The 25,483-nt window shown below is 41.7% G+C and overlaps 1 protein-coding gene across 2 annotated transcripts in view; it reads right to left on the bottom strand.

Moving 5' to 3' along the window:
• The window catches only part of VPS13C (vacuolar protein sorting 13 homolog C), a 478,755-nt gene that overhangs the window by 329,332 nt on the left and 123,940 nt on the right, over positions 1-25,483 (bottom strand). The window contains exons 7-12 of one of the 2 annotated variants that reach the window (XM_069765601.1): positions 16,263-16,325; positions 14,601-14,710; positions 14,194-14,253; positions 13,316-13,375; positions 7,893-7,973; positions 3,853-3,910 (exon numbers count right to left, since the gene is read on the bottom strand). In XM_069765601.1, the coding sequence (XP_069621702.1) occupies positions 3,853-3,910; positions 7,893-7,973; positions 13,316-13,375; positions 14,194-14,253; positions 14,601-14,710; positions 16,263-16,325 (432 nt within the window). The remainder of the gene's footprint in view (positions 1-3,852; positions 3,911-7,892; positions 7,974-13,315; positions 13,376-14,193; positions 14,254-14,600; positions 14,711-16,262; positions 16,326-25,483) is intronic. The other variant, XM_069765602.1, reaches the window with a different exon arrangement.

The raw sequence follows: 25,483 nt of genomic DNA, 5'->3' as shown, positions 1-25,483 counted from the left end.
AGTTGATTTTAAATCAACAGATATTGGAATAATAATAAGTTCCATAATTGGATGTGTTTATATAAAATGTCCCTGTCCTGAGATAATCTTATACATGTGCCCCTGCTGTGTACTGTGTAATGGCTGTGTGTGACAATGCAGTGCTGTGCCAGACCATGGTTGGCACATAACTCCTGGCCGGGGGACATAAGTCGCACACGATAATGGAGTACGATATATAGACCCGATACATGCAGCTGCTGATTTCTGAGGCAACACAGTCAATATTAATATCACTGGGTTTTTACCACCTAATTTGAAAGCAGCATAGTATAAATATAGACTCTGATTTTAGAAATATATCACTTACTGGGCTGCTTGCTGTAGTTTTGATAAAATATCATGAGGAGATTATCACTAGAGGACTAGTAAACCTGCTGCCATGTAGTCCTCCATACTGATGCGCTCTGTATAGCCGCGACCACACCATTGATTGGAAGCTTTCTGCCCTATGTACAGTGTACATAGAAAGCTAAAAAAAAAATCAGAGGTGTAGGACTGGTATACAGTGCTCATGAGTATGGAGGACTGGATATTAGATTTGCAGTAGGTAAAATAGTGATTTTAACAAAAGTGCAGCACCCAGTAAAGGAACTTATACATTGCTGGAATTAGAGACTATGTCCCTACATCATGCTGCTCGTAGATAGGGTAGTAAAAAAAAAAACAAACAAACTGGTGACAGCTTCCTTGCAAGTACTCCATGTTAAAAATCTGAATAAGAAATGAAGCTTCATACAAAAAAATATAACATTACAATTTTGGGGCTTTTTTTTTTTTTTTTTACATCCGATTAGCTACAGTAAACAAAAAAAGAGATAAGGTTGTAAACACATCATAAAACAGGAAATACAATGACACTAGGAGAGCGTTACTAAACAAAATGCATCAAAATAGGTGTCAGATTTACTAACATTGTGTACTGTTTTGTTTGTGCAAAATATAATATTCATCAGCCCAGAGAGGATCAAACTTAAAGTGAACCTGACAGCTGTTACATGCTGCTATTAAAAAACATATGGTACTGTAATAGCTGCTGGGGACGGAGATCGTGTTATATAGACTAGTAAGGCAGGTGGTCCCTGGCTGTTTCTCCCCCCTGCCCACGCCCTGGATGGACAGGTCTCTACCTATACACAAATGTAGAAAATGGACTGTCAATCCAGGGTAGCAGGCGGGTAAAGGCCGCCAGAGACCTTGTCCAACCAGTCTTTAGAACGGTCTCAGTCCCCAGCAACTTTTAAAGAGGACCTGTCACCCCCAAAATCGAAGATGAGCTAAGCCCACCAGCATCAGGGGCTTATCTACAGCAGGGGTGTCAAACTGCATTCCTCGAGGGCTGCAAACGGGTCATGTTTTCAGGATTTCCTTGTACTGCACAGGTGATAATTTAATCACCTACACAAATAATAATTTAATCACCAACTCATCACCTGTGCAGTACAAGGAAATCCTGAAAACATGACCTGTTTGCAGCCCTCGAGGAATACAGTTTGACACCCCTGATCTACAGCATTCTGGAATGCTGTAGATAAGCCCCGATGTAACCTGAAAGATGAGAAAAAGAGGATAGATTATACTCACCCAGGGCGTTCCCGCTGCGGTCCGGTCCGATGGGCGGTGCGGTCCGGTGCCTCCCATCTTCTTACGATGACGTCCTTTTCTTGTATGCACGCTGCGGCTCCAGCGCAGGCGTACTTTGTCTGCCCTGGTGAGGGAAGAGCAAAGTACTGCAGTGCACAGACTCCGGGAAAGGTCAGAGAGGCCCGGCACCTGTGCACTGCAGTACTTTGCTCTGCCCTCAACAGGGCAGACAAACTACGCCTGCGCTGTAGCCGCAGCGTGAAGAAGAGGACATCATCCTCTGAAGACGTGAGGCCCCGGAATGGACTGCGACGCCCATCTGATCGGACCACCCACCCAGAATGCTGTAGATAAGCCCCTGATGCTGGTGGGCTTAGCTCATCTTCGATTTTGCGGGTGACAGGTTCCCTTTAAAGTATGTTTTTCTCAAAAATGGCGCAACATTTCAGAATGAAACATGCATGGCTGAATCGTTCACACAGTCAGTGCCTGATACATGCTGCACACGGATTGGGCAATCAGTATCAGGTTCTTTTTAAGTTCCAAACTATACTAATGTTAAACAAATACTAACAAAAGTGGTGGCACATTTATTAAAACAGTCTAGGTGTACGAGTTTTGGTTTGATATAGACCATCATTTTTTATGCTATTTTTTTCTTTTATTGAATGCATACCCACTTTTGATTTTGAATGAAAGGACATTGATAGTTTGGATTTTGCTGCCTCTCTTCAGTGCTGGAGGCCTACATTCAAGTTTGCTCCTTCCTTAGATCACTGCCTATGCCCTGGCTCGGCATCTTGTTGCTCCATGCACTAACCTTTATTGCCTCTCAGAAAATATTTCTACTGAAAAACCCCAGTAAAGTGGTGAGATCCTTCTTCTCTTTAGTCAAATATCAATCAATAAGTGGGAAAAAAGCGAAGCGTGTCTAACATTTCTACAGAGTTGTGCCAGTACATATAGCGTGCACCAATGTGATAAATTTGGCAGTTTCTGAATGCACGATCTAGTTTTATCCTATGAGAAAGAGAAAAAGAAGAGTGCATATACAGTATAATGAACACACCTAGGGATTAGAAACCTAGCAAAATATTTTTTTTACTCTTAACAACCAAAACACATAGTAGATAAAAACCTTTTAACTCCTTAACGACAGTCGATACGCCTTTTAACGGCGGCAGATAAGGGGCCTTATTCCTCAGCGCGCTTTTAACGTCGCTGAGGAATAAGGGATAGCACCCTCAGCTTCAGAAAATCTCTGGGTTCTAAGCTACTAGGGGTAGCAGAGATCCCGAACCAACATGTTCTCATGATCGCCGTTATTTGCAGAAAAAGAAAAAAAAAAAAAGAGTCAGATTTCCAATTAATTTCTCTCTCCTCTGATATGATCTAGCACATTAGAGGAGAGAGAAGTGGGGTCCCCCAAGCCCTCCCCGGTACAGCCGGCTCGGTCCTTACGCGTCACCTTCCTGGAAGAAAATGGCAGGCGCATGAGCAGTGCTGGGCTTTCCAGTCTACCCTTCTATGACCGGATATTTCACCACAGGGCTTTCTACTTTATTACCCTCTTACTACATATTTACATCATCCTATTACGTGACGTTATCCTCCTTGTGTCACTCTATACATACAGCTGCTCTAGGAGGATTTTACCACCAGGCCTCATCTTCTGGCATGCCTTTCTATACCCATCTTGGGGACACCCAATTTTGGCTGTTTATATGCTATTTAACATGTTTTCTGCACCGTTCCCGCTTTCTCATGCCTGATTCAGGGATAGTTCCGCTGTATTCCTGTGACAATTATTTATTGATATTTGCATTACCATTTCTAATTTAATAACATATTTGGCCACATGGACTCTACCGGTACTCTGGGTGTTGTATTGTTGTTCTCCTGTTTTTAAAAGGTTTATATCTACGGAGTGTTTTGGTTGTTAATAATAAAAAATATTTTGTTACCATTCCTAGGTGTGCACATCATATATGCATTGTTCTCATCTCTATTTATCTCCCCATGCATTGTGCAGCACATTTTTTTTATTTATCTCTTATCAATTCTTTCTTCATTATGTAGTGCACCCTAACCTCCCATTTATGCTCTAGTTTTATCCCATCTCACTAACTTTCAGATCGTATTAATAACTCTGCCCTAATAAGTAACAAATTCAACAACAAGTAGAGAACACGCTTTTTTTTTTATAGACTCAAAATAAAAGGCACTTACTATACTGGTAGTCTAAGGGTTTCTTACTACTTGACATAACCCCTGATTTCAGATCAGCCTGTAAAAAAAAAAAAAAAAATTAGCAGGTCATCAAATGACTTAAGAATAAAATAAAATCTAGACAAAAAATAAAATGTATAAAGAGTATTATATAAATGGCAACTAAAAAGCAAACAAGAATCACTGTCCGTGTTAAGCAGGGAAAAGTTTCCTTTTAAATTCAGTAGAATATTAAATCTCATTGACATAAAGCTTCCTTAAAATGCAAATCGGAGTCAAACTTCCTGTGTATCATCACATTTATCAAATACGCTACTGAAACAGGATGAGACTGACTATAGCCAAAGGAGAATATGGCATCAACGTGGACTGATTTGCTTATGAAAAAACAAGTATTTAAGTTGGTAATTTGACAAGTACTGGGAAATGCTATGTAATTTTAATATAAATTCAGCACCACTTTTCACACAGTCTGACAGGATCTGTGTCAAATGGAGATTAAAGCTTTAAACTCGATAAACAAGTTTTCACGGGTTTGACGTAAGCGCCAACATGGCAAATAAATAGTGGCACCAAGAGTGAACAGAGACCGGCTGTTTCAGGAAAGAACAGGAAGAAGATACATATTGCCGTTTATTAGGGATACAATACAGGTGACAACATTAAACTCTTAATCCAGGTACTGGTTTCGTGGAAATTCACGATAATAACGATGGTTAGGACAAAGCCTGTTAACTGGTATTAATACTGAAGCTCCACATGTAAAGTGGAGATAAGATCCTCAGCTACCCAAACAGGATTTATAGACTTTGCTTAGGTAAAGCCCTGCAGTAATTAGGATGTTTCCTCCTGAAAGTAATTAGTAAAGCAAACAGAAAGTACCCAGCTATATAATAATTTAAAAAGTAACTTGCAAAGTCTTTGCCATGTCTTAAAGATGTCTGGGAATAAGGATTTTAGGATAGGTGATCAATAGCAGATAGGTGGTGGTCCGACAACTAGCATCCCCACCGATAAGCTGTCTTTTTGTTCTAACAGGATGTAAATATTTGGAACAGAACTGCTGAGCACAGCTCCATTGAAAGTGTAGCAGCCGCTGCCAGGTATTCAGCGCAGCCCCCATTTTTCTGCATAGACGCTGTGCTGCAGTAAACGGCAATGGCCGACAGTATCTGTTGCACTTTATATAGAACGCGGTGCAAAGTGTCTAAATGCAGCTGCAGGCAGAACAAAAAACACAACTGATCAGTGGGGACCCCATGCTTCAGACCCCATCAATCTGCTATGGATGTCCTATCATGTAGATCAGCATCGGCATTTGATAACCTGACAACCCATTTAAGGTGCCAAACCAAATGAACACAATTAACGACCAACCATCCAATGTAGGTCAATGGAGTTCAACAGGTATTGGAGGAAAGAAGATTCCGGCATGCTGGATTTTGTCCACCCACATGGAAACTTAGTGTCAGTCCCAAGGTCACATCAATTATCCAGCACTTGCATGTTATGAGTGACCCCAAGGGTCACCACATGGTGTAATTTTGAAGACTCGGACACGAGGTTTCTTCTACGGACACTTCGTATAGTTAACACAGTAGTGAAACAACAATGTTCCTCACTTCCATTGGTGTATTTTTGCATAATACACTATTGACCTTACATTTACATATTGGCATAAACGTCTACTGATGACACAATCTGTATAACACTACTGCATATGGCTCCATCACATGGACATATAGCAGTAAAATATCATCTCGTGGTCTGAGTTATTCACCATCCATTTCAGGTGGGTATTTTTTAGTCCTATCATAGGCTGTGACCAAGTACCTCCTTTGGTCATTTTCCATCGTTTTTAGATGTCTATGTAAATAAAGCTTGATATATTCGTTATTGAGGGTGCACCCTTTATTTGTATGCTTTATTTTTCTCTTCTTTTGGCGAGTTGCTGTTTGTTACATACATTGGATAAAACTCTCTAGACCTTCATTTTTTGTAGTGCTCGATATACACTATATTATATATTAATATATTCAAATAAAAGGAGACCAAGCTGCTCTACCAGTATAATAATTAAAACTGCTGTTTTTTAATCCTATCAATTAAAAAATATGACTATCAGTTACAAACACCTTTTACCATCTGGGCAGCAGTTTTCATATAAAAGTTAAAATTTCATGATCTTAAGCATTTGTTGGTGCTAGATGAATGCACATATGGTGGAACTGATAAGCTTGCTGGAGAGCCAAAAGCGTAATAGTGTTTCTAAGATACCCATGAAATCAGCTGGCTTTATTACACGCTGATGGCAATGGCCTGATATTACATCATCAGGGAGAAGAGGACAGGATGACTAACGGATCCTGCTTGGTAAAAGATAGGGAGAATGCAAAAAAAACTCAGACATGGAGGAAGGCTCTGGCCAGTTATTCATCATGGTCAGTGATTAGCCACGTCAGCCTTGGCAGCATTAATAAACATCTGCCCAGAAGTAAGTGGAAACCAACAGGGAGTGCAGTGGCAGCAGAGTGAGGAATATTGGTTATTGAGTTTACAGACAGCCCTTTCCTGTGCCACAGACAATTTTCATATTTTGCACCTTTTTTTCTTCTGCTTCCAAGAGCCATTAACTTTATTTTTTCAATGGACGGCCTTAAAAGCGCTTAGTTTTTGAGCTGTAGTTCCAAACAACCCCATTTATTTGGCCATATCATGTACACAACAAAATAGAGGAAGGGAATTCCTTTATTTTTATTATTGTGCGGTAAAAAGTACAATTATTCTTTTTATGGTGATAAATTGTTTTTACAATTGTGTAAAATGTGGTTTGTGTCCTCATTTTCTGAGACCCATAACTTTACATTTTTCTATCGATGGCTTGTTCTTTGCAGACAATTTAATTGGTACAATTTACAGTACAATCAAGGTCTGAACTGCTTTCTATTGCATCCGAAACCCACGCCCCACATGTGCTGCACATGTCAGACGTAGTGAGGAAGGGGTTACAGGTAGCTGCAATTCGTTCGCAGCTCACACCCTTTCCATATGTGTAAGATGTATAGCTGGAACAAGCCTGTCCACACTTATGGTTATTCATTAACCCACAGCAATAACAGGGACATTAAACTAATATGGCCAGCAATAAATCCTGATTGTACCAGTCTAGAACTTTCTACTATAAAGTACTGATTAAAAACCAGACTCCAATTAGTAACAGTAGCCTAACATATCATAAAACATACGAAGATCAACATGTAAAGCTGAAATAAGGACAAGTAAATCTACAAGAATCATAAACTAAAATAAAAATAAAATCAAAACTAAATATCAGTAATTTAATAGAAATGCAATACCTGGGGCCAGTGCTTCCACTTCATGGACATTTCTAATTCCATCTCTTAGTTTGGGAGTCAGCTTAGCACAATGGGGCTTGTATATCAAATGAAACTCAACAATTTGCAGGGCACAGAGCATCAGAAAAAAGGTGCAAGTGACAGTACCAGATTTATTAAAAATGTATAACTTAGTGGTGAGCAGAACATTCATATAAAAAGCAATACATGCATTAGTGACAATAAAACCTACTACAAACAGCAAAGACTGTTAACGGTATATGAACCATTTCAATGGAACCTGTCAGCTGGTTCATGCTGCTCGAACTATAGGCAATATATAGTAAAGATGGATTAGTGATGCTTTACTTTGACACGCTGCAGACTTTCAGATAAAAGAAAAACCTAGCTCACGTTGCAGCAGCGAGGATGTGACCAGTGAAAGAGGCTTGTTTCACACCGCCTGCTCCGCTGGCCTGACAGGTCTCTGCGGGGAGACGGACGCAGGGACAGACATGTTTGTCTAGCTGAGCAGGTGAGGAAAAACCACAAGCAGCTCGAATTAGCTGATCGCTTCTCTTTAAATGACATGTTGGCATGCGCCTCATTTGTAGAATAGGAAAAATATATATATATATATATATATAAAAACATTCCAGTAAATGTTTTTATGATTTAAAAGTGATTGGAGTGTACAATATTTACCAGTATCTTTTCACATGGCTGATGATAATACATTGTGCTGTTGACATTCCAGTACGTGCTAAAACAATCCAGGCGAACCAACTAGACAAAAAACAAATATATATTCTAGTCAATTGCAAACACAAAATGTCAAATTTGCCTTATAACAGAGTGCATATATACAATTAGCAGTAACGTTATTTGGTCTGTATTTAACTGGATATTTTGTCAGCAGTGCTAAAATATTTGGTTTAACATGGTGCTTAACAGGTGCCACAAAAAGGATCTGAAAAAGCTACAGGAGTATGTCTTTTTTTTTTAGTGCAGCAGCAGCATTACATGTGGCACAATGCTATATGGATCGTCTATGGAGCCATAAAGAACTGCATGGAGCATTATGTGGGGCATCTATGGGGCCATAACTGCATGGAGCATTATATGGGGCATCTATGGGGCCATAACTGCATGGAGCATTATATGGGGCATCTATGGGGCCATAACTGCATGGAGCATTATATGGGGCCATAACTGCATGGAGCATTGTATGGGGCATTATATGGGGCATCTATGGGACCATAAAGAACTGAAAGGAGCATTATATGGGGCATCTTATGGGGCCATAAAGAACTGTATGGAGCATTATATGGGGACTATTTTGTATGGAGCATCTAATGGGGCCATAAAGAACTGTATGGAGCATTATATGGGGCCTATTTTGTATGGAGCATCTTATGAGGCCATAATGAATTGTATGGAGCATTATATGGGGCCTATTTTGTATGGAGCATCTTATGGGGCCATAATGAACAGTATGGAGCATTATATGGGGCTCCTGATTCAATATGGATAATCAAAAACACATACCCTACGTATGTCTCAATTAATTTTACTTTTATTGGTATCTATTTTTATTTTTGACATTTACCGGTAGCTGCTGCATTTTCCACCGTAGGCTTATACTCGAGTCAATAAGTTTTCCCAGTTTTTGTGGCAAAATTAGGGGGGGGGGTCGGCTTATACTCGGGTCGGCCTATACTCGAGTGTATATATATATATATATATATATATATATATATATATATATATATAGATAGATAGATAGATAGAGAGATGGATACACACACACATCATACATACATACACATGCATATTATACATATCTAACTACTCATCTACTAAGATGTTTTGTTTTTTCTTCCATCTGTATTACAAAAAAAAAAATCTTTTTATGTTATAATCTCTATGGCTACTTTACACTCCTACTTCCTGTTATTTACAGAAAACATTTTAGAGGTCTTATGATACCAAGCAGGGTTACTATGATCGACAATTCTATGCACTGCTGATAACACAAGATTCACCAATCACAATAGGTGATGTAAAAACTGCCCCTGCTCCCACTATAAATGATCAGGAGGTCTACAGTGGCTATTAAAAAATTAACTTTCATTTGTCACACTAGTGGTGGGGTTAATCTAGACTTGGTGTTAATTTTTGTACTAAGCATCTTAATTATTTATTTTTTCAGATCGTGATATAAAAGGATCATTTATAACAGTAATCAAAATTAGAAAAAAAAATATTTATATGAGATATATATATATATATATATATATATATATATATATATATATATATATATATATATATATACACACACTGATATATATACCATATATACTGATATATGTACCGTATATACTCGCGTATAAGCCAACCCGAGTATAAGCCGAGACCCCTAATTTTGCCACAAAAAAACTGTGAAAACTTAATGACTCGAGTATCAGCCTACGGTGGAAAATGCAGCAGCTACCGGTAAATGTCAAAAATAAAAATAGATACCAATAAAAGTAAAATTAATTGAGACATCAGTAGGTTAAGTGTTTTTGAATATCCATATTGAATCAGGAGCCCCATATAATGCCCCATACAGTTCATGATGGGCCCCATAAGATGCTCCATACAAAATACGCCCCATATAATGCGCCATACATTTTATGATGGGCCACATAAGATGCTCCATACAGATATTTGCCCCATATAATGCTGCACATGCCCCCATAATATGCTCTATAGAAATATTTGCCCCATATAATGCTGCACAAATGCGGATTATGGCTCCATAAGATGCTCCATAGAGATATTTGCCCCATATAACGCTGCACATGGCTCCATAAGATGCTCCATAGAAATATTTGTCCCATACAATGCTGATTATGGCTCCATAAGATGCTCCATAGACTAGTATGACCCATATGTTTTTGCTGCGATTAAAAAAAAAAATGACACACTCACCTCTCGTCGCTCAGGCCACAGGCACTTGCTATATTCACCTGTCCGCATTCCACCATCGGCGTCTAACACTAATGGCATCATCGCGCCCTCTGACCTGAGCGTCACTGCAGTGGACGCAGAAGATACAGCGGCGCCGATAGTGGAACGGGGGACAGGTGAATATCGCGCACTGCCCCCCGTCATGCTCACCTGCTTCCGGCACGGTTCCTGCACGTCCCTGGTTCTCCAGGCGCCGGCAGCTTCTTCCTGTATTGAGCGGTCACCGGTACCGCTCAATACAGTAATGAATATGCGGCTCCACCCCTATGGGAGTGGAGTCGAGTCCATATTCATTACTGTAATGAGCAGTACCATGTGACCGCTCAATAAAGGAAGAAGCTGTCAGCGCCAGGAGAAGCAGGGACACAAAAAACACATACACTGATATATACCGTATATAAGCCGAGATTTTCAGCCCACTTTTTGGGGCTAAAAGAAACCCTCGGCTTATACTCGAGTCATACCCAGGGGTCCTGATTCAATATGAATATTCAAAAACACAACCTACTGATGTCTCAACTAATTTTACTTTTATTGGTATCTATTTTCATTTTTGACATTTACCGGTAGCTGCTGCATTTTCCACCCTAGGCTTATACTCGAGTCATTAAGGTTTCCCAGTTTTTGTGGCAAAATTAGGGTGGGGTCGGCTTGTCGGCCTATACTCGAGTGTGTGTGTATATATATATATATACACATACACACACATACACATATACACACCGCGTCTTATCGCTGTCTCTAACATCATGTCCTCCCTCTATCTGAAACTAAACCTGTCAAAAACTGAACTCCTCGTGTTCTCTCCCTCTACTAACCTACCTTTGCCTGACATTGCCATCTCCGTGTGCGGCTCCACCATTACTCCAAAGCAACATGCCCGCTGCCTTGGGGTTATCCTTGATTCTGACCTTTCATTCACCCCCCACATCCGATCACTGGCTCGCTCTTCTTACCTGCATCTCAAAAACATTTCTAGAATTCGCCCTTTTCTTACTTTCGACTCTGCAAAAACTCTTACTGTTTCACTTATTCATTCTCGTCTGGACTATTGTAACTCTCTACTAATCGGCCTCCCTCTTACCAAACTCTCGCCGCTCCAATCTGTCCTGAATGCTGCTGCCAGGATCATATTCCTCACCAACCGTTACACCGATGCCTCTACCTTGTGCCAGTCATTACACTGGCTACCCATCCACTCCAGAATCCAGTACAAAACTACTACCCTCATCCACAAAGCACTCCATGGCTCAGCACCACCCTACATCTCCTCTCTGGTCTCAGTCTACCACCCTACCCGTGCCCTCCGCTCCGCTAATGACCTCAGGTTAGCATCCTCAATAATCAGAACCTCCCACTCCCGTCTCCAAGACTTTACACGTGCTGCGCCGATTCTTTGGAATGCACTACCTAGGTTAATACGATTAATCCCCAATCCCCACAGTTTTAAGCGTGCCCTAAAAACTCATTTGTTCAGACTGGCCTACCGCCTCAATGCATTAACCTAACGATCCCTGTGTGGCCCATTTAAAAAAAAAAAAAAAAAAAAAACAGGTTCCTCGCATTATGTTCTCATTCACTTTATGCAGTTAATAGCCCTCTGTGTCTGTACTGCTACATACTTAGGCAGTTAACTGGTTCATGCAGCTTTACATGAACACCCGAGCCTTACACTATGGCTGGTCCGAATAACTATAGCAATTGTTACCATCCACCTCTCGTGTCTCCCCTTTTCCCCATAGTTTATAAGCTTGCGAGCAGGGCCCTCATTCCTCCTGGTATCTGTTTTGAACTGTATTTCTGTTATGCTGTAATGTCTATTGTCTGTACAAGTCCCCTCTATAATTTGTAAAGCGCTGCGGAATATGTTGGCGCTATATAAATAAAAATTATTAATATATATATATATATATATATATATATATATATATATATATATATATATATATATATATATATATATATATATATATATATATATATATATATATATATATATATATACACATATATATACACATATATATACACACACACACACACACACATCATACATACATACACATGCATATTATGTATATCTAACTACTCATCTACAAAGAAGTGGCCAGCACCTCCAAACAGAATAAAGCAAGAGTGAACAGGTGCAAGCTGCCATGACTGCATAATATAGCAGTACTCTGTACGCGCTAAGAAGTGTGCAAACATTGAATACGTTTTAACTGCATTACTGATCTATAGAATAGACTTCTAAAAATAAAGGTACTTAGTACATATAGTGGCCAATCCATGTGTGCTCATAAACTACGGCAAAGTGACCTTTCTATTTATCTGTAGCATTTTGTTTTTCTTTGTTTGTTTTTTTCTTCTACAGACTGTGATAAAAAAAAATATGTAAGATGACCTAAATAAAAGAAGCATTCCAATCAAAGTTTTTATTTTCTTAACCGCTTCACAACCTGACGTATAAATAAGTCCCAAGTCGTTTCCAGGCATTTCAGATGGGCTCTGCCAGTGAGCCCACATATTTTCCAGCCGATTGAATCAGATGCCATGTGTCCCTGACAGCCGCAGGTGAAATCGCAATCCACCCGCGGCTGTTAAATATGTTAAATGCCGCTGCAGAAGACCAGATTTGAGTTCTTCTTTAAAGAGTATCTATCAGCAGGTTTTTGCTATAAAACCTGAAGACACCAGGAGATAGAGGCTGAGACATCGAAATCAGGGATGTGTCACTTGTCAAAGTGTGAGCTGTTTACTAACTATGAAGGATTTTTTACTTAGAGATTAACATTGTTGGACTAGTCCAACAACAAAGCACCTCACTGTTTTAGGACTTTGTACACAGAGTCTGGGGTGGGCGGGATTAGCTTTCTCAGCTCTGCTTCATTCTAAACCTAAACACTTTGTGGCAGCACCCTATAATGTGATACATTATTGGATTCAGCTTCTCTTTTCCTTAATTAGGCTGCTCTCAGATGAGGTAACAAAAACCTGCTCACAGATTCCCTTTAAATAGTAGGTCATTTTCTGATGGCGTGTTCCCTTTAAATGCAACCATCACTACATTTATTAAGCTGATACTAATAAAATCTTTTTAAGATCATTACCTTGTATATCACTTTACAAGCTTCATTTAGTATACTTGGTGTCCAGGATTCGCTGGATGTCTATCAGAAAAACAAAATAAATCAGACCATAAATTATATCTTTACCTCTGCCATAAGCTTGGTGAAAATGTAGGAAAATATCCAAAAAAACAGAATAAGAGCTAGCGAGAAATCAAATTATTACATAAAACTTGAGGCCACATTTCTGAACAGTTTTCTCTCAATTGCAACTAAGTCAATGTAGGTAAACCACAAAATATCAAAAATGCATCTTCATGGCCTCAGGGAAAAGTTAGGTTTAGAAATCTAGAGAAAGTTTGTGATTGCTCGACATAGCTCTTGAATTTGTGAGATTCAATATTCTAGGCAAAAATCACATCGTGTTACACCCAAATATCTTTACCAAGAGTTCTTCACCCTGTCTACACGATTACATTTTATAAACTTGTTCTCTTATGCACGGTTTACACTTGCATTTTACATTTTGATTCTCGGATTGGGTTTAGGAAAAGAGAACCCAAATGAATGTAGTAAATAGTGATGAGCGAACATGCTCGGATAAGGTGCTATCGGTGCACGCTCAGGAGCTAACCCAGAGCCTTCCACGTGCTCAGAGAATATGTTTGAGTCACTCCGGCTGCATGTCTCGCGACTGTTCGTCAGCCACAACACATGCGGTGATTGGCTAAAAGACAGCCAATCCCTGCATATATTGCGGCTGTCGAGACGTAGAGCCTCTAACATATTATTCGAGTACATGGAAGGCACTCTGTTAGCACCCGAGCATGCACCGATAACATTGGCTCGTCACTAGTAGTAAACATATCTGGCAAGATCAGTCGAGATTTAAAGCCCATCATGCGCAAGCAGTACTTTACCTGGAGACTTAGCTCAGCGAGGGTCATTCCTACGGACACCGGAATACTGAGATCAGTTATCTATTAATACAATGCAAAAACATTTACATTCAGTCCTAGATTTAGTCACCTTTTATATCGATTTCAGAAATGATAAATGAAGAATTTAGCACACATTACAACCACTGGTGAGGTCCAGCCTTCACAACATGATAGCTAATGAGGGCACCCTAGGAAAAGATTAAGAAGCCCTGTAGAATGCTGTACATCCAGTAATGTACAGGAGTTTTATCCCCATTTGTGTTCTACAGCACTTTTATGGCTGACAACAAGACACATAACCACCTCAGTAATTTGGGTTGCAATTGAGGTGTTACATAATTACTGAGGACACAGATTTAATGACGCAACACGCTCTGAATACTTACATCATCTTCATATCGGATGTGTATGTTTGTGATTTTGACCTGTAGATTCTTGATAACCTGTGCTGCGAGTTTTTCAAGAAAAGTATCTTTCTTCTCCTCTTTAGGCTTATCTTGAATAACAAAAACATACCAACGAGAAGCAATCAATGATAAATAGTGAACCACACGGCTCAGATGACTAAGATGTTCTTGTTGAGCATTTTAAAAATGCCAATAAAAAGTCAATCAAGATTTGAAACAGAAAATTCAGACTAAATGAAATCAGCACAAACAACACCTCTATTTGGTGACGAACAGGAAGATCTAACCTTCAGAGCTTTCAGAAACACCTAGAGATGCTTTGTTAAGGATTAAATACAGCTAATATGAAGTCTATGTTAAGGGTACACTAACCATAAAACATGAACAGGAGAACGGAATTATGTCAATTTATCAGTCTGGAAACCATTCTATAGAAGGTTTTAAAAAGAAAAAATAAATAAAATTTAGCATTTATTTTTTTGTCAATAGCCTGCAATGAACTTAAAGGGATTGTCAGCAAAGAATAACTGTTCAAACCAAGTACAGGCGCTCAGTGCTTCAAGGCGGGGCCAATCATTTATATACACCTTCCCACCAGCTTGTTTTCCTACTATCTACACCCCCTCCTCTTTGATTGACAGCTCTGGCATCATAGAGCCAGGGAAGGGTGTAGATGCATTTAAACCAAGCAGGTAGGAAGGTGTATATTATTGATTGGCTCCGACATGGAGCACTGAGCGACTGTACTCGGTTTGAACAGTTATCCTGTGCTCACAGAGTCCATTTAAAGTGTTTTCTGAAAATAACAGTGAATTTCATACTATATGTTTAGCTAAGTATTTAATAAATTGTTAATAATTTAACAACTTTTCTAATATACTTTATTTAAAAATTCTCCCCCATTCTCTCTCTACTCCTGACCTTTTTTTTCCCTACTTCTGACGACGAGTCATTTGAGTCCCCCAGCATGTACTGGATATTCTCAATACGCTCTTCAGTCCACACTGCTTCTGGAACGGAAGAAGTGTGGCGACGTCATAAGAGTTGAGGTCACTTCCCCATCACCCCAACTGAAAACATGACGTCATCAGGGTATAGCGGCGCCCGCGCTATTCACTTATGACACTGTTTCATGGTGGAAAAGGAAGCAGTGGGAGTGACAATACTGATCAGATAAGAAATAAAAAACAGACAGGAAGTTAGATTAGATCGGAAAGGGTAGGGGTTATTTTATTTAAAGCACATTAGTAAAGTGTTTAGATTATTAAATTAAAGTTAGATGTGACATACAGGAATTTCATTGTTCGTTTTGGACAATCCCTTTAAGATTTTTAGATGGCGACTATTTAGTCTCCAAGTGCACACAGGAAAGTCGATGATTGAGGCTGGGAAGCTACCGTATTTGCTGTGGCAGAACAAAAAGAAAAATGCAGCTCAACCTGCCAATGTCCTAAAATAGAGGGGGATAAGAAGGATATATGTTATTAAAAAAATAAAATAAAAAAATAAGATTGGCTCATCAGTATTTTATGCCCTTCTTAACCAGAAAAAAGGTGTTTGTTTTTATTTGTTTTCCTCAGAAATCTGCCTTTGCTACTTCCCGGTTGCATACATGCTGACTATTGACAACATTGTACCCACCTTTTTTAGCATCATGAACCTTAAACCGGTTCTTAAAAGATTTGTGCTTTTTACGTTTGGATCCTTCATATTGAAAGCATAGTTATGAGAAATGGATAAAAAGTGATTAGTAGAAGTGCACATAATTCTTAGATGGAGGGAAACTAAATGATTACATCAAACACAAGGAAGAACACACAGACAGAAGGAATTGACACAAGTGATGAAACAAGAGATACACGTTTCAATAAGTGTCAATATGAAATGTGTTCAGACTTGGATGAAGACCTTATTCATGTTCTGTAACATGTCAGTAGGTGTTGTGGCTGTGAACAGCAGCAATAAACAAGACGGGTCACATACAGCTTTGAGGTTCAGCCGCCATGCAGATGACGTTACCGTTGGTCACAGGACAGAACTACGGCCCCAATACATCATTTGCATTTTTATTTTAAGTTACTTTTCCTTTTGTCTTGCATTCATTGCAATTTCTTGCACCGAGTACCACAAAATGGCGCACATGGTTCACCATTTTTGTTCAAAGTCAAATTTTGCATTTATTGCTGTCCTACTTTTATAAAGGGAATGTCACCAGTTTTTTTGCTATGTAATACAAGACAGCACCACAATGCAATAGCAGAGAACCTGATCACAATGAGGTGGCACTTACTAGGCTATGTTTTGCTGTTAAAATACAATCAGAATTTTATCAGCAGGAGATTATAACTACAAGACAACTGGCCTTGTGGCTTCCTAGTCCACGCACAGCCCACCACTAACAAAGTGGTGATGTGGGTGGGATTATACACAGCTCGACATTAGAGTTGAGCGAATTTTGCTAAATTTGGTTCAGATTACGATCGGAGAAGAATATTGATTTTGCAATATTCACAGAACACAGCCGAATATCATTGGAGTCAATGGGAGTAGAAATGAAAGATTATTTTCAGAGCCGATCATCAAACAAATTTGTCACGAACAGAGTACCAATTTGGCACGAATATGGCAAATTCAGATTTGGCAACCAATTCTGAACATATTCGCTCAACTCTACTCAACATCCGAGCTCTTCTAGATATGCAGCCAATAAAACAGGGATTTTTGTGTACTCACCGTAAAATCCTTTACTCCGAGCAACTCATTGGGGGACACAGACCATGGGTGTATGCCTCTTGCCACTAGGAGGCTGACACGAAGTTAACACAAAAAATGTTAGCTCCTCCTCTGCTGTATACACCCTCGTGCTGGCTCCCAGAGAACCAGTTCGGTGCAAAAGAAGTAGGAACAAATAGTAACCACATAGAAGAGTACAACATGTCAACTTAAAAGGTAAACGCCATATAAGCTGATAGGCTAACAGGGTGGGTGCTGTGTCCCCCAATGAGTGGCTCAGAGAAAAGGATTTTATGGTGTGTACACAAAAATCCCTGTTTCTCCTTCACCTCATTGGGGGACAAAGGCCATGGGACATCCCAAAACAGTCCCTGGGTGGGAAAACAACAGAAAGGATTAGGCTTCATGCAACAACTGCCTAAATGTGTGCCACTGCTGCCTGCAGAATTCTTCTGGCCAGACTCGCATCTGCTGAAGCCTGAGAGTGAATATTATAGTGCTTTGAGAAGGTATGCAAACTGGACCAAGTCGCAGCTTTACAGACCTGCTCCGCCGTTGACTGATGTCGCATGGCCCAAGAAGCCCCCACCACTCGAGTGGAGTGTGCTCTGATCCCCGTTGGGATGGGCTGACTTCTGGCTCGGTATGACTCCTGAATGGTGGAACGAATCCACCTGGCTATCGAGGCCTTAGAAGCGGAAAGACCCTTCCTGTGACCTTCCGGGAGAAAAAACAGAGCATCTATTCTTCTGAGGGATGCCGTCCTTAAGACGTACCTTCGCAGAGCCCTGACTAGGTCCAGAGCGTGGAGAGCTCTTTCAGTTCTGTGAATAGGGGCCGGACAAAAGGAAGGAAGAACAATGTCCTTGTTAAGATGGAAGGACGAAACATCCTTTGGCAAAAAGGACGGCAACGGCCTGAGGACAACCTTGTCCTGACGGAAACTAAGGAAAGGCCCCCGCCAGGATAAGGCAGCTAGTTCCAAAACCCGTCTGATCAATGTGATCGCCACAAGGAAGGCAACCTTCCAGGACAGAAAGACCAGCAAAATGTCCTGAAGCGGTTCAAAGGGAGGTTCCTGAGGGGCACTTCGCACCAAGTTGAGGTCCCAAGGCTCTAAAAGCAGGCGAATGGGAGGAGCAACATGTGACACCCCCTGAAGGAAAGTGTTAACCTGAATTCTTGACACAATGCGTCTCTGAAATAAGACTGATAGAGCTGAGATTTGGCCCTTCAAAGAGCCGAGTGCCAGCCCGGAATCCAGACCGGCCTGTAGGAACTCTAAAATGGTGGGAATTGGGAAGATGAGAGGAGAAAGACCGCAATCCTTGCACAAAGCAAAAAATGTCTTCCAGGTACGGTGATAGATACGGACTGATGAGGCTTTACGAGTACTAACCATAGTGGAAATGACCTGTAGAGAAAACCCTGCCTGGGTTAAGACCCAGGATTCAACGGCCACGCCGTTAAACACAGGGTCCCTGAGTTCTGGTGGTAGATGAGGCCTTGGGAGAGCAGATCTGGCCAATCCGGCAGTCTCCAGAGTATGTCAGCGACAAGGCGTACCAACTCTGCGAACCACGCACGGCGAGGCCAATCGGGAGCAACCAGAATCACTGGTACTCCTTCCGCCTTGATTTTCCTGATTACTCTGGGGAGTAACGCTAGATGAGAAAATATGTATGGAAGGCGGAATTGGCGCCATGAAAGAACCAGAGCGTTGACACCGATGGATCTCGAGACCTCACTATAAACTTGGGAACATTGGCATTCAGTCTAGACGCCATGAGGTCCATATCTGGGATCCCCCAGCGAAGACAGATCTGGGAGAATACTTCTGGATGGAGCTCTCACTCCCGTGAAGTGAGACCCTGACGGCTGAGGAAGTCCGCCATCCAGTTTTCCACTCCTGGAATGTGTACCGCTGAGATCACAGAGTGGTTGTTCTCTGCCCATTGAAAAATGCAAATTACCTCGGACATGGCCATCCTGCTGCGGGTACCCCCCTGGTGATTAATGTATGCCACAGCCTTGGCATTGTCTGATTGGATACGGATGGGGTGACCCACCAGAAGGTGATGGAAGTGCTGCAGGGCAAGTCGAATAGCACGGATCTGCAGAACTGAGCAGTGTGGTGCTGGAAGCCTGCTCCCCAGCCCGAAAGATTGGCATCGGTAGTCACCATTAGCCATTGAATGGGTGGAAAAGACTTCCCCCGGTTGAGGTAAGAGTTCAATGTTCATCTGAGAGTCTGTCTGACGTGAAGAGATAAGCGGCACCTTCGGTAGAGGGAGAAAGGGTTTATATCCCAAGCTGCCAGAAGGGCATGATGCAGGGAACGAAGATGCAGTTGCGCAAAGGGTACCACCTTCCATTGCGGCTAACATCTTTCCTAGTACCCTCATTGCAAACCGGATGGAGTGAGGGGTAGACTAACGAAGCACTCGGGCTCCTAGTTGAAGGGATAAGACTGTCTGGAGGGAGAATTACCAACCCCCGAGACAAGTCCAGGGACATTCCTAGAAATGAGATCTGCTGGGCTGTAATCGGAGAGGATTTGCTTAAGTTTATCAGCCAGCCTAGGTGAGAAAGGCATCACAAGTAATGCGAACGGACTCCACGCAGTCGTGAAAGGATGGACCTTTGATCAACAGGTCGTCCAGATAGGGCAGAACGATCACGCCCCGAGAGTGCAGGATGGACATGACTGCCACCATGACCTTTGTGAACACACTGGGGGCAGTAGCAAGGCCAAAGGGCAGGGCCGTGAATTCGAAATGGTGGTCACAAATGGCGTAGTACAGGAATCTCTGGTGAGGGGTAAAAATTGGAATGTGCAAGTAAGCGTCTCGGATGTTGATTGAGGCCAAGAATTCCCCTGCTTCCAGGGAAGTGATAACTGAACGCAGAGATTCCATGCGGAAATTATGGACCTTGACAAACTTGTTTAGAAGTTTGAGGTCTAGTATGGGTCTCACCTTTCCGTCCTTCTTTGGGATGACGAAAATGTTTGAATAGAAACCCTGAAACCTTTCACTTTCTGGGATGGGGACAATGACGTAATCGTGACACAATGCATCTATGGCCGGGAGAAATCATTTGCCCTTGTCCTTGTACCATCCGCTTTAAAATGGTGGTGCAGTGGAGGCTGCTTGGACACCACGAGGAGGGTCTCTGTACATCCAAAGGGTTAACCACCTAGGATGGGACAGGGAAGAATGTCCGGCAATAGGCCTTCTGCGGAAGAGGATACGTGGAGGCAATACTCCATGCGCTCGTCTGTTGAAGGTGTGGGGAGATCGGTGCCCTTGAAGGGGCCCGTCGCCCCTAAGAAACAGCTCAAGCGTGGTATCCCACGTCACAGGAGAGGATACGGAGAGGCGACACTCTCCGTGCTCGCCTGTTGATGGTTCGGGGAGATCGGAGCCTTGAAAGGATCCATCGCCCCTTCGTCCATTGTAAAAAAATAAAATAAAAATGTAAAAATGGTAAAAATAAGAGTTTTTGATCAGAATAGCAGACCCGTCCGTGTGCCTCCTACGGACAATAAGCAAATAAGCAAGAACTGGTTCTCTGGGAGTCAGCACGAGGGTGTATACTGCAGAGGAGGAACTAACTTTTTTTGTGTTAACTTAGTGTCAGCCTCCTAGTGGCAACAGCATAACACCCATTGTCTGTGTCCCCCAATGAGGCAAACGAGAAACTGTGATTCTATCATATCTGCTGCACCCAGTAAACTAAGTGATACATCGCTGGAATCGGGGTCTGCTGACAAATTCTCTTTAACGCAAAATGTTGTAAAAAATCAACACAAAAAATTACTGCCACACATTAAATCTCTCCAGTGGAGGCTGGAGTACAAATATTAAAAAAAATGTTGTGACTTTTTGAAAAGTCACAAATGATGAATCAGGAGAAAACATGTGGAAAGCCTAAACCCGGCTCACAACTGCAAACTAAAAAAATAAAATGGAAAAAAAAGTGACTTTACAAAATGAAAAGATTACTATGGCACAAAGCGCATACAAAACTAGAAAAGATATAAAAGCAATGAAGAAATGGCCCCTATATCTTCTTTATACTTGCAGCAAAGTTGATAGCAGCTGAACATGTAATATGAAAGCAGCCAGGTTTCCAATCTCAGATATGTTAATGGAGTGGTCTGAAGGAAAAGTAATTTTGCTCCTAAGGCTACGTTCACACTAGCGTTCGGCTAGTGTGCGTCGCGCTAGCGTCGGGCGACGCAGCGGCGACGCACGCGTCATGCGCCCCTATGTTTAACATGGGGGACGCATGCGTTTTTGCTTGTTGCGTTTTCCGACACGTGCATCTTTTTTGACGCTAGCGTCGGACCAAGAAAACGCAACAAGTTGCATTTTTCTTGCGTCCGATTTTCGTCAAAAAACGACGCACGCGTCGAAAAACGCAGCGTTTTTGCGTGCGTTTGCACGCGTTTTTCGGTGCGTTGCGTCGCCGACGCAGTGGCGCACAACGCTAGTGTGAACGTAGCCTTACTCAGTAAGTATTTAGCCCCACAATTTAAATTAGTTTCTAATATACTTGACTTTCCCAACTACACTAGAGCTAGAGTATTTTTTTTTTCTATTTCCGGTCTGATTACAATTTGTTTTACTAGCACCAGTGCATGCTGGGATAATAAAAAAAAAAATCACAAGTGGGCAGAGGCTGCAGTGACTGCGGCAGCCCTTGCCCCTCCTTAAAACGAAGCATCATCAGTGATTCTCCTTTAAGGGGCTGAGCTGTCCCTGTCTCCGCTGTGCACATCACTGTCACTGCTCTATCTCTTGTGTGCACAGCGTCCGCTCTGCTGTCTTAGTAATAGTAATAAGGCCTCTTTCACACTTCCGTCTTTTCAGATCCGTCACAATCCGTCGTTTTTTGAGAATGCAGGATCCTGCAAAAAAATGTGCAGGATCCTGCATTTTCCCATAGACTTGTATTAGCGACGGATTGTGACGGATGGCCATCCGTTTCATCCGTCGTGCACTGGATCCGTCGCAAAATAGCGGTCCGTTGTGCAGAGAAAACGTTCATTGTAACATTTTTTGTGCACGTCGGAAAATCGTTCAGCGACGAATCCTGCGCTGCCCGTCGTCGGCTACAATGGAAGCCTATGGACGCAGGATCCATCGCTTTTTCTCTATTGGGCCAAAACATGACTTACTCAGTAATTTTTACAAAATGCTATATATACTTTGTTGTAAAATTATATAAATGATTGTAAGGAGCACAGTTTGTTTTCTTTTAACAATGTGTCAGGTGCACACTTGCACAAAATATATACATATGGGGGTGTAAAAATATGACACACAGTTAGGTCAAAAAATATTTTGACAGTGACAAGTTTTGGCATTTTAGTGGTTTACCAAAATGTATTGAAGTGTAGGAATTCATGCTCTTAGGTAGGCATTAGTTAGCGTTCACACAAACAATAGGGTCTGGTCCAAACAGGTGAAGTATTATTGCTTTCATAAAACCCCAAAGGATTCAAAACCAAAAACAGCCTCTTCTGGGCACAAAGGTATAATAGCAAATAAATAGTTCATTTAGCGGGGCTCATACATCAGTGTGGGCTCACCCAAAGAGTTTATAGTCCTTTCGACCAGAGCAAACTTCATACACAGAAGATGCATGATCGCACCAGTTACGGTATCCCCTTCAATCCGAGGTCCAGCAGCTCCCAGCGCCAAACAACAGTGTTGAACTCCAGGCACAGTTCACACTGAACAGGCTGCAGCTCCCACATGGTTTTCTGCAATCTCAACACACACACACACACACACACTGCTCAGCTTTCCAAGCTGACCCGTTCAGTCTCCATTCAGAGAGAGACTCTGGCTTGATGTCTCTCTGCCAGACATAGCTTCCATTTTGGCTGGTCACTCACGAGCAGCACACTACGCTGCTCATCACTGAGAAAACTGACACACCTACTGACCACAGGCCCTGGTTCTTGGCACAAAGTAAGGCAAGTGCATCTAATCAAGACCTGCAGTGCAACGATTTAACCATGTCCTACCTGGCTCTGCTACATAGCCCCCACCCACTCTACCAACACAGAGCCTACAGGGCTCAGCTACCTACAGATTACACTCAGTGCTGACTGCACATCGCGGCCACAGGCTCTGCTATATGCTTATTACAAAGACACTGACTGCCTACAACATACAATCATTCTAGTACAACAAGCTAACATACAAAACACTCAACTTTTGCAAAAGTACCATACTATTCTGCAGACATATGTACAGCCTCACACACAGGGATGCTACACAAGCACTGATGATCTGTACTCCGTACACTAAATCCTCCTCTCTAATCAATACAGTGAAAGTATATTCAACATTTACATCATGTGACCCTGTTACCATAGCCAACTCCTTGCAGCATACCAGACTACTGGGTGCTACAGGTTTAGCCCATAAATCCCAGAACAACAGAACATCTCAACTGTTACAATAGCATGCAACACATCTTTAACGACTCCCACTTCGTGAGGCACAGAACCATTGCCTGTTCGTATGTAGACCTGGGCCATAGGAAAGTTTTTGGCATCTCCATGGATACACCTTACCCTCACTACCTTCCCAGGGACTGTCACACGTGAAAATGTGTCCCTTACCAGGGTCACCTAACTCCCGTCACCTGGATACAGATCACAGTCCCCTGGCACTCCTGGGGCCCCTTGCCACAATGAGCAACTTCCCTGCAGGCAGGGTAGGCAAAAGGAGGAGTTGCATGGCCTAAACTGCAGTACATTGGTTACTGGACTCGGTCAGTTTCATCATCTTTCTGTGCAGAGGTCGAGGTGCTATATGAAACTCACTCCCAGCATTGCTGACCCCGGTTCTCCTCCACACAACTCTACCAAAGAGACAGCTTCCAGCTCTTCTGAGCAGCACCAGCGATGCCATGACAAAGCAGCAATATCACCGTCCAGCAGCTCTTAGCACCAAATTGTTCAACTGTTCCCAGCTATAGCTCACATTTAGGCTGGACACTCACCAGCAGCACACTCGGCTCTGGTCATCATTGAGCAGACTGACACACTACCTTATGTACACAAGACAGTTATATAATCAATATGGGCTATAAAGTCTAGACGCTCAGCTTAAATTTCAGGGTATACACATCCTAATTGAAGTAAGGGTTTAGGAATTACAGCTCTTTAATATGTTGCTGCCTCATTTTAAAGGGACTAAAAGTAATTGGATAGTTATCTCAAAAGCTCCTTAATGGCCTGCATGGGCTATTTCCTCATTAATCCATCAAATTAAGTAGATAAAAGGTCTTGCGCTGATTCCAGACGTGGCATTTATATTTGGAAACTGTTGCTGTGAAACCACAACATGCTCTCAATGGAAGAGAAACAGACCATCATTGGGCTGAAAAAAAGAAATCCATCAGAGAGAACAAAATATCAGGATTGGCCAAATCAATAGTTTGGTACATTCCGCAAACAAAAGATTGTGAACTTGGGTTCTCAAAAAGGCCTTAATGTCCACAGAATACAACAGTGGTGGATGATGGCAGAATCCTTTCCATGAAGAAAAACCCTTTCACAACATCCACCTAAGGGAAAGAAAAGAACACTCTCCAAGAAGTAGATGTTTCAAAAACTAAGTTCAACCTGTACCAGAATGATGTGGAGAAGAAAGTATGGAGAAGGCTTAGAACGTTTTATGATCCAAAGCACACCACCTCCTCTGTAAAACATGGAGGAGGCAGTGTGATATCACTGGCATGCATGGCTTCCAATGGTACTGCTCAGATTTAGACGTATAAGTATTTAACAAGTAGTGAGCGTCCAGCCGCAGCTCTCACTTCCTGTTAATTACATATACGTTGAAGGAAGAGACAGTGACGCCAGCGCTGATTGAGTGCAGACACCGCTGGAACGGCGCCTGCATGGGAAGCAAGTATCAGCTTTTTTATTTTGACAGGGCCAAAAATGCGAAAGGAGAAGGGGTTGTCCTAGTAGTGAACAATCCCTTTGAGGGAATTTTGTCACTGGTTGAGAAGAGTCATGCATTGTGCTTTAGTAATGTCATTAAAACATTTGGTCATTAAGGTGCTCAAACATTACAAAATTTGTAAAACTATAAAAT

This window comes from Ranitomeya imitator, chromosome 4 (assembly GCF_032444005.1).
Source record: "Ranitomeya imitator isolate aRanImi1 chromosome 4, aRanImi1.pri, whole genome shotgun sequence".
Taxonomy (NCBI): Eukaryota; Metazoa; Chordata; class Amphibia; order Anura; family Dendrobatidae; genus Ranitomeya; species Ranitomeya imitator.
This window is presented reverse-complemented; position numbering and strand designations above follow the sequence as displayed.